The sequence below is a fragment of the Bidens hawaiensis genome, unplaced genomic scaffold (assembly GCF_021521415.1).
Source record: "Bidens hawaiensis isolate Kalapana, Puna unplaced genomic scaffold, B.hawaiensis_p1.1 tig00006359_1, whole genome shotgun sequence".
NCBI classification, from domain to species: Eukaryota; Viridiplantae; Streptophyta; class Magnoliopsida; order Asterales; family Asteraceae; genus Bidens; species Bidens hawaiensis.
Window position 1 is genome coordinate 472,165 of NW_027491424.1, and position 14,667 is coordinate 486,831.

General features: G+C 35.6%; 3 protein-coding genes across 3 annotated transcripts; 1 reads left to right on the top strand and 2 right to left on the bottom strand.

The window, feature by feature from the left end:
* Window positions 1-318: 318 nt before the first annotated feature.
* On the bottom strand, window positions 319-6,071 carry LOC143632057 (SKA complex subunit 1 homolog). The gene is made up of 11 exons (XM_077100651.1): window positions 6,016-6,071; window positions 5,740-5,897; window positions 5,542-5,657; window positions 2,526-2,537; window positions 1,499-1,608; window positions 1,328-1,409; window positions 1,178-1,245; window positions 963-1,068; window positions 843-872; window positions 598-711; window positions 319-517 (listed from the first exon to the last, which is right to left on the bottom strand). The coding sequence occupies exons 1-11, from the start codon at window positions 6,069-6,071 to the stop codon at window positions 440-442; spliced, it is 930 nt and encodes a 309-aa protein (XP_076956766.1). The 3' UTR covers window positions 319-439.
* A 1,227-nt stretch (window positions 6,072-7,298) lies between these two features.
* LOC143632038 (autophagy-related protein 8f-like) lies at window positions 7,299-9,513 on the bottom strand. The gene is made up of 6 exons (XM_077100635.1): window positions 9,360-9,513; window positions 8,974-9,025; window positions 8,829-8,884; window positions 7,822-7,874; window positions 7,619-7,737; window positions 7,299-7,523 (listed from the first exon to the last, which is right to left on the bottom strand). The coding sequence occupies exons 2-6, from the start codon at window positions 9,008-9,010 to the stop codon at window positions 7,426-7,428; spliced, it is 363 nt and encodes a 120-aa protein (XP_076956750.1). The 5' UTR covers window positions 9,011-9,025; window positions 9,360-9,513; the 3' UTR covers window positions 7,299-7,425.
* Window positions 9,514-11,086: 1,573 nt separating this feature from the next.
* On the top strand, window positions 11,087-13,533 carry LOC143632058 (uncharacterized). The gene is made up of 6 exons (XM_077100652.1): window positions 11,087-11,171; window positions 12,332-12,429; window positions 12,481-12,630; window positions 12,736-12,796; window positions 13,164-13,288; window positions 13,401-13,533. Exons 1-6 carry the CDS (start codon window positions 11,087-11,089, stop codon window positions 13,488-13,490), a joined length of 609 nt encoding a protein of 202 aa, XP_076956767.1. The 3' UTR covers window positions 13,491-13,533.
* Window positions 13,534-14,667: the final 1,134 nt, after the last annotated feature.

Consider the following 14,667-nt stretch of genomic DNA (forward strand, 5'->3'; position numbering starts at 1 on the left):
TCAAGGGTCTAGCGGACCTTGAAGCAGCAGTGTGCCTGTGCACAGCAATTAAGGCTAATGTGCTTGGCGTCCTCAAGGTTAAAGTGCCTGTTGCACTTAGTTTGGTGGTTAATTCTTGTGGGAACAAGGTTCCAGAAGGGTTTAAATGTCCATGATAAGTAATTGTAGCATGATTAATTCGCATTGTTTTACTTTGTACTGCTATCATGTTAATTTTTATTTGTGTAATAATCCCGTGATGAATCATTACAATTGTTTTTGAATGTATCTTCAAGTTAATGAGACTTGTTTTCAGTAAGGAAATGAAAACTATGAGGCTTTAAGTTTATAATAAATGTATAAGCACACATTATAACACATTCAACAAATAAAGCAAACATTCAAATCCTATTAATATGAGTTAATACCTCACAAGATGAATTGCAGAATTACCACGTCCTCAATGAGGTTTCAATAAAACGAAGACTCGATGATGACCAATTCGGCTCTCACTTAACCGACCAAGGTGACGGAGAACCTGCACATTAATTCCCAAAATTGATGATTACAAGATTATTGAAGTTAATGGTATAGTTGACCAAAAGAAAGTCAACTTACTGTAAATATTGCTTTTCCAGTATTATCAAGCTTCAATGAAGGTCCTTTAACATCGGTTTCTAAAAAGAAGTGCTTGCCCTTCACTCCTTCTGTCATTCCTATTTCTCTTATTTCCTGCATTTATATGGATAATTAATTACTCTAAGACCATCACGTGTCAAAAACTTTATGTAACATTCCTTCTATTAAATCTAAAATAACCAAAAGTTCATAAGTTTGTATAAAAGAATAATTCATGTACTCACCAGAGCTTTCTCTAAGGTACTTTCTGTCAACTTCACAAAGAAAGAAATAATAATCAGAAAATATGGTGCTTGTTTTATAACTAAATAGTAGAAATATAGTAATAATTTAATAAGAGATACCTTCTTTCTTGGGGCTGTCATAAGCTGGTAATTTGCCTCAGCATAAGCAGCCATGTCATTAATGGCTGCATTGATCTTATCTAGAGTTAACCTTCCTCTCATATATCTGCATTTTAGAATATTAACCAGATATGGCATATAATCTTATTCAAAAATCATAGACACATGAAGCAGATAATACTGTGGTGTGAATTTAAACCAAATATTACACTTACGACGACAAGGAGTCCAGTTCACTAACAGTAATGTACCACAAGGGCGGTGAACCACGGCCCTTTTTCTCCTAACATGTGCAACAATAATGTTCAATATTAGTAATTATAATAACTTAAACCACAAGGAAACAAACACCAATGGGTCCTCACTTTGGGTAACGGTTGAGGCTCCTCTTTAGGTTCATAGTTCCCAAAACAATGATCTTGCCTTGAAGATTCCTCCATTACAGAACTGGAAACAAAAAAAGAAGAACAAAATTATTTACTCAAGGGAACTACTGATGATATGTAAAGCAAGATAGAGAAAGAAAAAAAAGGCACCATTGGTCATTATATTGATCTATAACTCTATCCCTTTCGGGCATATATGATGGCGCGTAGGCAGACATATTCTGCAACTTTTTCTGTTGCTGTAGAGATGCTTGAATCAGCTTCTACATATATATCAAGAAACCTGAGTCAGTAGTATTCATGTATCTTGTTGTTATTCATGTTTTCTAATAGGTCGAGTACGAGCCTTGAATTCAAACAATTTTTGTTACCTGTAATGTTTATTTACATGCTAAACTGTTTAATTGGATGCATTCCTAATTTCCTACACTATTACCCAAACAAACATAGGATTTGTTAAACGAGGCGATATTTAAGGGCGGTTCAGTAAATCTCATTTGGGGTGGCTTGGAAGAGATTATTTAAATGATAATTAGTTTATTATTTAATGATAAGTTTGTCTTATCTTTAACTCTATTTGTTTGTTCAAATTGTGTATTTGATTTCGAATAGGACTAGGCCAAAGGGTATCTATATAAGCCTTTGGTATTTAAGGTATTGTTAAGTTTTTTCGTAAGTCGTTTTCCTTATAAAAGATCGAAGTATTTTTGTTTGTCAAAAATTGTGTGCATAAGATTTGTTGCTTGCAGCCAAAGTTACAACTAATTCCTCTTTACAATTAGTTCCTTTTTGTATGTACAGAAGGAACAAAGTCAAATAGCATTATAGCAATATTGGTTTTGTCTTGTTCTGCAATTTATCAAAATCAGTTCTTGGTTACATCAGTTTGCATCAGCTCCACTTGTTAGATTCAACAGGTTTCACTATTTCTGGTGACAAACACATTGCTAAATAAAAAAAGGCAAACATGATACAACGTTTTGTTATGTTGAAGATAGGGCTGCAAACGAGCCGATCTGACCACGAGCTACTTGAGATCAGATCAATGAAAAGCTCAAAATGAGTTGAGCCTCAAATAAATCCCATTTAGTTATCAAACCAGAGCTCGAGCATTTTATGGAAAGGTCATTTAGGCTCGTTGAACCTTAACGATCTTACTGCATTATTAATTTATAACTCTTTTGGACTTCTATATATTAATTAATCTCACATCACACGGCCTTGTCAAGCGTCGGCTCCTTAAAGTTTTTCTCAAAATAAATAAAAATGTAGATAATTAATAAATAATAAACGAGCCAAGCCTGAGCCGAATTCAAGCATGAAAAAAACATCTCACAAATCGAGCTCAAGCTTCACAAAAACATCTCAACACAAGCCGATCGTAAGAATGACTAATAAAAACCTAATTATGTAATATAAAAAGATAATTAACCAATACAAACCCTAAATTGAAGTTACTTACTTACTTTAGCACGAATCAAAAGTACTCACCGGCGGATCGAAATTGCTCCATGCGGATCAAATTCGACCTCCACGGGTCACAAGTGTGCTTCAGACGGACCAATCCCGGCTTCCGCGGAGCACCTAAAAAGTTCCGAGCATGACATTGGAAGGTCAATTTAGGCTTCCGCGACCACGAGTATAGCTCCTGCAGGTCATTTCAAACTTCTGCCGCTTGCAAGCGAAGGTCTCGCATGAAAATTCTTTCTTCCCCGTGTCAATCCGGTAGACGTTGGCTAAACACAGCATCCGGTCAACACCAACCTTTAACACCATACATGCACCGAAAGCTCTCGCATAACGTATGTTAGCCAAAGAATGTCTCGCATAACGCTCCAGTTTATGAAAAATATTCACCAATGAAACATTTTGTGCTTGCTACTCTCACCACGACAAAGCTTTCTTGGGATAACAAAATGCACAGTAGTTGCATGTAGGATGGCAGAGATATGGTTTTGAAAATAGAAAGAATTTTCATTAAACCCCTCCAACTTCCATCCTTATTTATTTCAAGAACAATCACTCAAAGGAATGTTTTATCAAAATTATCACCTCATCTAAAGAAAACCCGTGCGGATCATCTGCGAGTTAAAGTCGTGAACTTGGGTGACGTCCCCGTAATGAAGACCCATAATGGCTTCCGCGGTCATATCTTCTAGCTTCCGCGGATCACCTAAAAAACTCCGAGGAAGACAATGGCAGGTCGTTTTCAGCTTCCGCGCCATAGCTTCCGCAGACCCGTGAAAAGCTCCAATCAAAACAATGGCGGGTAATTTATGGCTTCCGCGGTCATATCTTCTAGCTTCCGCGGATCAGCTAAAATGTTTCGTGCAAATTCCGGCGGGTCACTTCCGCCACGCGGGTCAAGTATAAAACTTAACCGGAACATTTGCGGGTCAATCGAAAGCCCTTGCAGGCAAACCGCGGATCACTTACATGTTCGAGAGGAATGAACTCCGAACAACCGCGAGCCAACAACGCTCTTAGCAAGCCACCCCTGTTACATAGATGCTCTTTAATGTGCTTTCCTCCACAGCTCTGTCCTTTAATATTCACTCTCATTTTTGTGAAAAACTCACATTTCAATAACAAAAAAAAAAGATGGGAAGCAAGTGACTTTATAACATCACGTGAAAGGATGAAATTTTCAGAGAAGAATTTGATAACCAAGTTTCACAACAGTCCCTTTAACTTGGTGTGCTTATTTATTTTTGGCTTTGTGAACACGTGTAACCATGATGTGCATAAATTAGTGTTGCGTTATCCACACGCCAAAGCTATGGTATCCAAAGTCAGAACCTTAATAAGCAATGAACTGGGGGACTATCATGGTATATCACCACTACATCTTTGGATGGAAGACGTCCAAATATTAGGTTGGGCACACCTCATAATTTGCCCAAGGACGGGAGCCTAATAATATCCCAAACGGCCACGCGCCAAACATAAAGGTCGGGAGCCTAATAATATCCCAAACGGCCTCGCGCCAAACATAAAGGTCGGGAGCCTAATAATATCCTAAACGGCCACGCGCCAAACATAAAGGTCGGGAGCCTAATAATATACCAAACGGCCACGCGCCAAACATAAAGGTCGGGAGCCTAATAATATCCCACATGGCCACGCGCCAAACATAAAGGTCGGGAGCCTAATAACATCCCAAACGGCCACGCGCCAACGTAGGTTGGGCACACCTCATAATTTGCCCGAGGATGGGAACCTTGTAATACATCCACTTTTAGTTGATATGTTTTTGCAGGTTCGGCTACGAGTCGCACAAGCACCTATGACATTATTATTATCTGGCCGTTTGTGCCTCAATTATTATTTTGAAGACAAGCCGGGATAGTCATCCTGCATAGAAGAGGCCCTTGTGGGCCGGTCATTATCATCATATTATAGCTCATAAGCCGCAACTCGCGCATGCTTCGTTATTTTATAGCTCGTAAGTCGCCTCGCGCGCAAGCTTCATTATTTTTATAGCTCGTAAGCTGCCTCGCGCGCAAGTTGCATTACATTATTATCGAGATGCGCACTCTATCTTTTATCAGGCCCCGCGCCACTACTGTTATGATGCGTGCTATATCTTATTCATGCCAGTGCACCATTATTATCATAAGGATCACAACATGTCACCATCATGGAGGAAACCTCTCAAAACTCAAAGACAATAAAAACAAGGCTGAAGAAAGAGGAAAAAACCGCCTCATATCCTAACACACCTTATGAAGTCCAGCGCTCCACCTAAACGCTTGCACGCCTAGGAGCAACACTGGACTTGGGGGGCTTGTAGGGGGTTGGTACTAAACCCGGCTTACGACCTTAATTTATTATGTCTGGCTTATTTTATTATATGGACTAATACAATATTATTGGGCTGAGGGGGTTTTGTGGAGGTAACCCTAATTGGGCTAGGCCCATTAGGGTACCATGATGGTGGCCATGAGGCTCCCTATATAAGGAGGTCTCCACCTCCTTATTAAGGGTTGTTGTTCTCAATAAGAGCCATCACCATAACCATTTTTGTGTCTGTAAACAAGAGATCCTCGAGATTTCTTAGCAGTCACCTCCACACCCCCAAAAATCATTGCAGATCTCAAGCTACCGAAGAAGAAGATCGAGTCGCGGTTCGTTCATCTCGAAGACCCGGGAACATCGTCATGGATCAGGTCAGATTCATTTCATGTTTCTACAGGAATGGCTAGGGTTTCTTCACGCAATCGATCTTTAATCTGCTGCAACTGAAGCTCCATAGCCTTCAATGTCGCATCAACTGCTGATAAATCGGTAACGCTGCTAACAGGATACACTAATCAAACAAAATTGAAACCAATTTAAACATAATAATATAAAATGGCCTAATTTGAAACAAGATTGTGTGACTGACTTACTGTTACGAGCAACGACGAGATCTTGAAGCTCTGCGATGCGAGCGTTGAAGGATGAGACTAAGGAGTCCGGTGATAAGCTTGCTTCGCATCCATGCCCATCTGTTTCTCTCTCACACGCAATGTGGATGATTTGGCGGGAATGTAATTGCTTTATGTGCCTTTATATCTGGCTTTCTAAAATGTTTCTTTAACAATTTTTGATAAAATAAATATAAATAAACAATTGAACACGGCGCATATCATTCTAATCCAACATCAAACAGACAGCGCACAAACCCTTCTCCAATTCTACCTATCCGGATCTCGGGTAGTCCGGTGGTTTCCCTCCACATCTCCGGTAGTCACATCTCATCGATTCTCCAGTCTACCTCTTTACATCTCTGATTCTCCGGTAGTTCAGCCTCATCGCAGTTGCAGCGGCGCCACCGGTATTAACAGATTCATGTCTTATTGTGTATAACAGGTATTAACATGTCCGTGTTCGGGTTTGTGATGCAGGTACACGATAAGTTTTCATGTCGTGTACAGGTATACATGTTTCGTGTCCGTATGTAGGGATGAGCATTTTGTCCCAAATACCCGTAATCGTGCTCGTATCTGTACCCGTACCGATTGGGTCTATTCGGTACGAGTATTGGTACTCATTTATGTTGAATTTGGGTACATGTACAATCGGGTATGGTACGGGTACGTTTGGTATTTTGTAATTGTTTTGAATATATATGGTTTTAATTGAGATTATTCATATCCAATATATAAAATAAATTCTCCAACCATGTTATTATTGAACAAGTAACAAACGTTTCTTCAATATTAAATAAAATAACATCAAAGACTCGAACCAACAAACAAATCACTTAAAGTCAGCGATCGAATTATGGTTCTTCAATATTATCTTATCGACATCCAATTTGGTGCTTGCACTAACTTAGTACCCGTCACATACATGTGCAAGTACCGATACCTGGACTAATTAAGGTTTTTTGTACTCGTATGGGTACCGGTTTCAAGATAGTCAAGATTTAAAAAAGCAAAGTGGTACAAAAACAGTTACCGTACCGAAATACCCGTACCCGTACTCATACCATACCGAAAAAATTGGAACGAGTATTGGTACATGTTTTTATTGATTTTTGGTACGGGTACGGGTACGGATACAGGTACTGTCTCACGCTCATCCCTATTCGTAACCCTACTTGACACAATTAGTAAATACTAGCGGGGTTAGGTGTGAGGCAAGGGTTGAATCACGCATACAACAAGAATTTTGTGGGAACCTCCTAGAGGGTTGCAGTTTGATTAAAACAAATATGTGCCCTAACAGGGAAGAACACTATTATTCAAGGATTCGAACATGAGTAAGGTGGGTTGTATCCGGTAATAAGCCTTCAGAGTCCCCTAACAACCAGTTACACTAAATCCATTCATATTTATATTAGCATTACTTAAAGCTTTTTTATCCAATGAAATTCTATCTAACTGGAAACAAACAAACCAAACAATATAGAAGCCGAAAAATCACGTGGATGCACAAAGAACTTACCAAACAAACATAAATATATGAACTTAAAGAGACTTTGTTATTAATCAACTGGAATAGGTTTTTAACAATTTTGTAGAAATTAAATATGTACGAAACAAACAACTATACACAACTTTATTAGTTTCATATCGAATAGAGCACGCCTACAGACCGAACCCAAACGTGTTCTCCCCGCTGTAGGTGATGTATAGAAATCCATCTTCGTCCTTCTTCTCGTCATATATTGTAGACATTATCGCACCTGCAAATATATCAAAACCACAAATAAATACCATACTTATATACTAGTAAATATTAAGGGGAATTAACAAAAGATGTAAGGTTTATAAAAAATACCAGTAGGGGGCAGGACATTCTCCACGAAAATAAAAATAGCTTTTTCTGCGCTCAGTTTAATTCGTTTACGAATCACGTACACAAACTGCCCGACAGTAAGATCAGCAGGGACGAGGTATCTGCACGAATCAAAGAACAATTTCTTAAATGTTTGTGTATTTCTTCATAACTAATAAGCAAAAGAGAACGGAAACGGAACTTACTTCTTCTTATCAATGTTAGGAATGTCGCTTTTCTCCGCCTTCTCCACAATCACCTTTAAGTAAAATATACAAAGAGTAAGACATAGCTTACAAGACAAAGTCAACAATTTTGGATATTGGGTCAAACGGGTGAAGACATGCAACTCTTTAGTGTGGGTACCAGTAAACCCGTTTTGGTGTTACGTAAGTTATTTATATGTTGGATATGATCACAAAAAGCATGGTACAACTGATTTACAAATAACAACTCATTGTTTGATTGACAATAATGCCTTTTGACTCTGTTGAGATCTGTTTGCTTTGCATGATTTGAATTTTTTAAAGCGCATCAAACTAAACTGATTGAAAATCACAGGGATATTGATCCTTAACATTGCATTGCACTAATAATCAATCTTAAGGGTATAAACGGGCTAAGCCACTTAAGAAACTGGCTTGAGAAACTACTCACGGGCAGAGATCGAGTTTAAAAACTAGGCTCAACTGCTCAAAACGAGCTACAATCTAGACGAACATGGGCCGATAAAAAAGCTCGTCGAGCCGCCTAAAATAAAGCTCATTTAGTTATCGAGCCCAAGCCTTGTGTAATTTTAAGTTTTATGGGCTTCTATGCATTAATTTACAATGCACGGTCAAGCTCGCGTCGCGCTTTGACTCATTTATTTAAGGTACTACACGAGCTTGAACCAAGCTTAAGCTCGTTTAAGGTTTTTCACAGCATATATAGGAATAATCAAAACCGTATATAAATTAATTAACAAATATCAAATCAAAACCGTACATAGATTAATCAACAAATAACAAACGAGACCAGCATGAGCTTGAAGAAACAACTCACGAGCCGATCTCGAGTTTATAAAAAGATCTCGAACGAGCTGAGCTTAAGCTCTCGTAAGTCAAAACGAGTCGAGCTCTAGCTCAGCTCGTTTACACCCTTATCGTTTACATGTCAATATATAGAGATGGACAAATCACAAATAAGATTCAAAATAAAAAAGGTCATATACCGGAATTCTATCAGGATATTTCTCCCTAATCCTTGAAGCCTCAGCATGCCTCTTTGCTGAACAAAATAACAATCAAAAACTTAATATTATCCAAACACCAAATAACTGCGCTAATTCAATTGATCATGTATTTAAAAAAACTTACAGAATTCATGTTCTTGCTTGAAGCAACCTTTAGCCATAGCTTAATCAAAAAACTACAAAACCAACAAACAAAACCCTTATTACATGATCAACAAAAAAACAAGTATTTATATAATCTTAATCAATAAACCAACCATATATTATTATATCATAAATTGAAACAAATACGGATCAAAAAACAACATCTTGTACAAAACTTAACTCGTTGACTTAATAATAATAATAATAATAATAATAATAATAATAATAATAATAATAATAATAATAATAATAATAATAATTATAATAATAATCTCAACACAAAACATGTTAAACAATCAAAATACACCAAAATCTAGCCTCAGTCTATGATCATCTGATTCAATACTAAAAGTCAAGATTACATACATCTGATTACCGGATTGAACTGAAAATGAATCGGAAACTTGGGTTTCCTTGTTAAATTCAAAGGATAACGTATAAAATTAATAATAATAATAAATGAAATGGGTTTGAGTAAGGATTGGGGAGAAGAGGTTGCGTATTTGGATTGGGTTGAAAATTGAATCGAATGAATGGCTGAGTGATTGATTATATATATTGGGGTTTTGGGTAGCCTCCAAGGTATTCTAAAAATAATAATAATAATAATAATAATAATAATAATATATAATAATTTATTAGATTTAGATATATTCGTTATCGATGGATAAACGTACACGTCATATTAGCTGGGTGGACATTGTTGGGTGTCACATTATTCCTCCGCTCTCTAATTAATGATTTATTTTCTTTTTTCATGTTTAGGTTTTGGGTATTATTATAGATTAGCCAATAATTTCATATCATTTTTAAGTTAACATAACTAAAACAAGGTTAAATTAGGTTTTTTGGTTTTTCGATGGTAGGTTTTGGATTCAATCGAGCTTTAAAGTTGGTTTTGGAATATAGCTAAAGTTACTTAAATAAATAATAATAATAATAATAATAATTATAATAATAATAATAATAATAATTTTTGTGGTTCACGAGACGTGACCCATGGCATGTCAAGGCATCGTATCGTGTTACATTCAGAAAGGATTCGTACACATAGATATATCGTGAGACGTGAGTTATGACCTTTTGTACTATAAAACAAAATTTATTTACCTTTATTTTTATCCTTTTTGATATCATTGTCTATGGTTTTTATTTAAAAAAAAAATTATATATATTTTAAGAACCTGGTGAACTTATATTTAATCTATACTTAAAATTTATATCAATATCTTTGTAACCGTAACCTCTAATAAAACCTACAAATTTTGTCATTTCTCAATCCCTTCTCAATTTTACATGTAAGTTATACCACAGCCAAGATGGACCAAATATACTTGTTACAATCTAGAAAAAGATTACTTTCACAAGCCTTAATTCCCTTCGTCGACCCTTCAACTTCCGTTACTTCACCCTTCAAGAATGTGTGGACCACACCTTCTATTTTGTTATGTCAAGATTCGATATCTTCGATTACATTCTTCTTAACATAATTTTATATTAGATCATCTTCACTATTTCTCCGATTTAGATTGAACCAAATCGGTTCTAACCAACCCCGATCAGTTTTTAATCCAACCCGATCTGGGTTTTTAAATCAAATTATACACGTCTAGTTATAACAAATTAGTTTTGGGTCAATTGTAATATGAAACAGACTCAGTTTTAGATTCATAAGAGCAAATTCAAATTATTTTGAATAGACATGTTAAAAAAGCCTGAGTTGGGATCGATGAACCAATTTCCAACCTGAACCAGTCGCAACTCAAATTGGTCTCTCCCAAGCCGGTTCATTTCAAGACCCAACCCCAAGAGTTCGTGACCGGGTCATACTCTTGTTCCCTTAAACCAGTTTGGACCTGGCCCAATATAAAAATCATGCCAAAATACCCGTTTTTTTTTTGTTCTAAACCAGCTTGTTCAGCCTGAACATAACATATTTACCTCAAAACCGATTTTAAACCCGATCCGGTTTTAATTTACACCCCAAAAAGAAGACCCACCCCAAACAAACACCCCCATTAACACCAGTTAAATTCCCGCGTTAACAACTACAAAACAAACAAACAAACCCTAGAATCAAAACCCACCAAAACATGCCGCAATCGGAGAAGATGACGGAGTACGAGAAACAGAGATTGAAAAGAATCGAAGACAACAAAGAGAGAATGAAAGCAATGGGTTTGGATAAAATGGCCTCTTCGTTTACGGCTTCGATTCCGATTTCACAAAATAATAATAATAAGAAGAAGAAGAAGAAGAAGAAGAAGAAGAAGAAAGGCAAAAAGAAGGTGGGTTTGGAAGATGATGATGAGGAGTATAAGCCATCTGACGTTGATGAAGAATCGGGTAGTTCTTCGACCGGGTCGGATAACGAAGATGATGGATATTGTGCATCTCAAATGAAGAAGGTAGTTGAATACATGTATATTTGGGTATTAAAAAAAATCTCAGATTTTTACTTAAAAATTGAAGCTTTATATCATTTGAATGAATACAAGCATGATGATCAATTTTTATAAGCTCGACTAGGCACAAGCTTGACTCATTTAACTTTTCAAGCGCCCGGGCTTGGCACATTTACTATTTATTAATTAATCTTTATATATTTACAGTTATTTTTGTTTATAATTGTATATATAACATAAGGGTTTTGATCAAATACAAATTAAATTAATGATTACACTACTTTATATAATTTTACACTACTTGATTCGCACAATTAGCACATTTTGTTAGTTTGTACGCTAACTTTCTCCTATAACATAATATATATATAGTTTTTTTATAACTTTATGTATAAAAACATTCACTGAATATATATATATATATATATATATATTTAATAAATATCAAATAAGTAACAGGCTCATTTAGCATCGCGAGCTGGCTTGAGCTTGATACGTGAAGGTCGGGCCCGTTTATTAAGCAAGCATATTTTTAGTCTCGAGCTCGTTTAAGTTCGGCTCGGTTGAGCTTTTGCACGAGCCGAACTCAAGGAGCTCGCGAGCGGCTTGGCTCGTTTAGTATTAACACGAAGAAATTATTAAATAGTTAGTATTGAAGATTTAGGAATTATGAAACAATTTTGAGATAAAATATGATTGAAATTACGTATATGTTACTATATTTAAGGGGTGAAATAAGAGAGGTGGGAAAAACTTTTGGGCTTACAAAATTGTGACACGCGGAGCAACCAGTTACTCATTTATTAGGTATAGATTTAAAAGTAAATAAGGTAACCCAAAATTGTGAAGGGTAACTTCTAGAGGATGATGTAAAATGTCCTTCAAAAAGGCAATCTTTATTGCAATTATAAATAATTTGAACTTGTTTTTCAGTCAAGAAAATTTCTAAGCTTTCAAGCACCTCAAATGTTGTTCATGATGAAGATGAAGCTTTACTGAAGATAAGCTCCATTTATTTGCATAAATATATGGTTTTTGTTTATTTAAAGATTTCAACCGAATAATCAACTCTATTGGTGCAGGCCATTGCTCTTTCTCTACAAGATTCACAGGGCTTTTTGGATTTAAAGAACAAAACACCTCCTCAAATATCTGAAGCAAATGTTGAAAATCTTGAAAGAAAGCAGAGTGCACGTAAGGATGATTCTGGGAAACAGAAGAGGAAAAATATGGTAGTTTATTTATTAGATTCGTGTTTGTTTGTTTTTTTTGGGTAGTTCTGGTCTTTTAGTTTTATTAAGATTGTTGAATTTCTTTAATTTGATTATAGTAAACAGTTCACAAGTCGAGTGCAAATGACTGAGGATGAGCTGATATTACACTTCTTCCAGTTCGACGGTAATCTCTCAAATTAACTTTTATGGTTTCAATCTTTCGTCAAACTCCATTATAGTTACATTTTTCCATTTTCTTAAGAATCTCAATGTTAATAATTCTCTGTTGAACTTATTGGAACAAATAATAAAGCTTCCAAATTTACTATCTTTTATTACAAAAGAGGGTGTTTTAGTCTTTTTAACATCAAGTAGTGTTTACAATGTTTCATTCCATAAAAGGTAGACATTTCTTATAAGAATCTCAATAGTCTATTCTCTGTTGAGCTTCTGGGAACAAATGATAAAGCTATGACGTTTACCATCTTTGTTTTTTGAAGTAAAGGGTATTTTAGTCTTTTTAACATCGAAATGGATACTTGTTATTGCAGAAGCAGGCAAAGGTGGGATAAGTTTACGTGACGTGCAGAGAGTAGCGGCTTCACATGATTTTACGTGGAAGGATGAGGAAATGGAGCATATGATTCATTTCTTTGATAGTGATGGAGATAGGAAGGTTAGCATTTAATCATACTTTATTCTTTCTTTAGTAAAGTCAATATTTTTTTGTTATTCGATAAACTCTTTTGTTACCAGTTTTTAAGTTTTCATTAATGTTTTTCTGGCAGCTAAGTCTTGAGGATTTCACGAAGATCGTTGAGCGCTGCAACATGAGACGAGAGTCTGAAAATGCAGAACATGTTTCAATGGCATCTTGAGTTAATGTAGAAGAATCTGTTGTGACCCCTTCAACGGGCTCCGTCACTTTGTGATATAGTTTGTCACATGGAACTCTACAAGCCTAATTCTGTCGAGTTGACTTGACTTGGGTCACCATCCGACGAGTCTAGCTTGTTGAACTTATATATACCACCATGCAACTTTTCATTTTGAAAGCGAGGTCATTTGTAAGATAATGGTCTGGTTAAGTTGTAAGTTGTTTTGAGTACATTAAAGTATGAATTTAGTTCAAGCTCTAAAGTTGTAACAATGGTTTCCATACCTGATACCCCACACATAACCAAATAGAGTATTTGAATAAACCTGAAGTTATTTGATTTCTGGGTGCTTGCTTGCAGCACAAGACCAGGATCAACATACCTCCAATATATATAGGTTGTAAACGAGTCAAGCTAAGCCCGAGCATGTCTAAGATCGAGATTGGCTAAACCAATGTAACACAACCCAATTTTTCAAAAAAACAACTGATTTCTCTCCATCTACAAAACACCATCAAACTCAAATTTGTTACTCTCATTCCCATTGAACTAAGCTTTTATTGAATAGTTATATTATAATTAGTTTTTATTGTATTACATTCAACAAAACTTTTATTGGATAATTATATTATAATTAGTTTTCTTATTACAAAAGTAGGGAATATGTGTAAAATAGTAACCAAGCTTCAAAAATGTTCCAATTAGGTCATTCATGCATATTTTTCTCAAATTGGGTTACTAAATCTTCAAATAAAGTCTCACAGATTTTTTGTGTGCCAAGTAAGAAAATGGAGGATAAGATGTGAGAGTCGGAATTTGCAATATATGTAGTTAAATTTAGAAAATTTTAAAAAGCGTTAATTATATTAAAATTCAAAAATAAAAAATAAAATTCACGTCGCCACTCAACGTCAACATAAAAAAACATATAAAAAGATTTTCCAATGTGAAACAAAAAAAGGTTAAAAAAACATATTAAAACCTTTAATTTAATAAAATATGAAAGTTGAGTAATGTAATTAAAACACCTTTTAAAGTTGAGTAACCTAATTTGAACACTTTTTAAAGCTCATTTGATCAAAATAACATTTAGTCATTCAATGTGGAAAAATATTGCAAAATGTTAACATACTTAAAATCGGTTCATCGAACAAGTTGCATCATCAAATTGAAACTT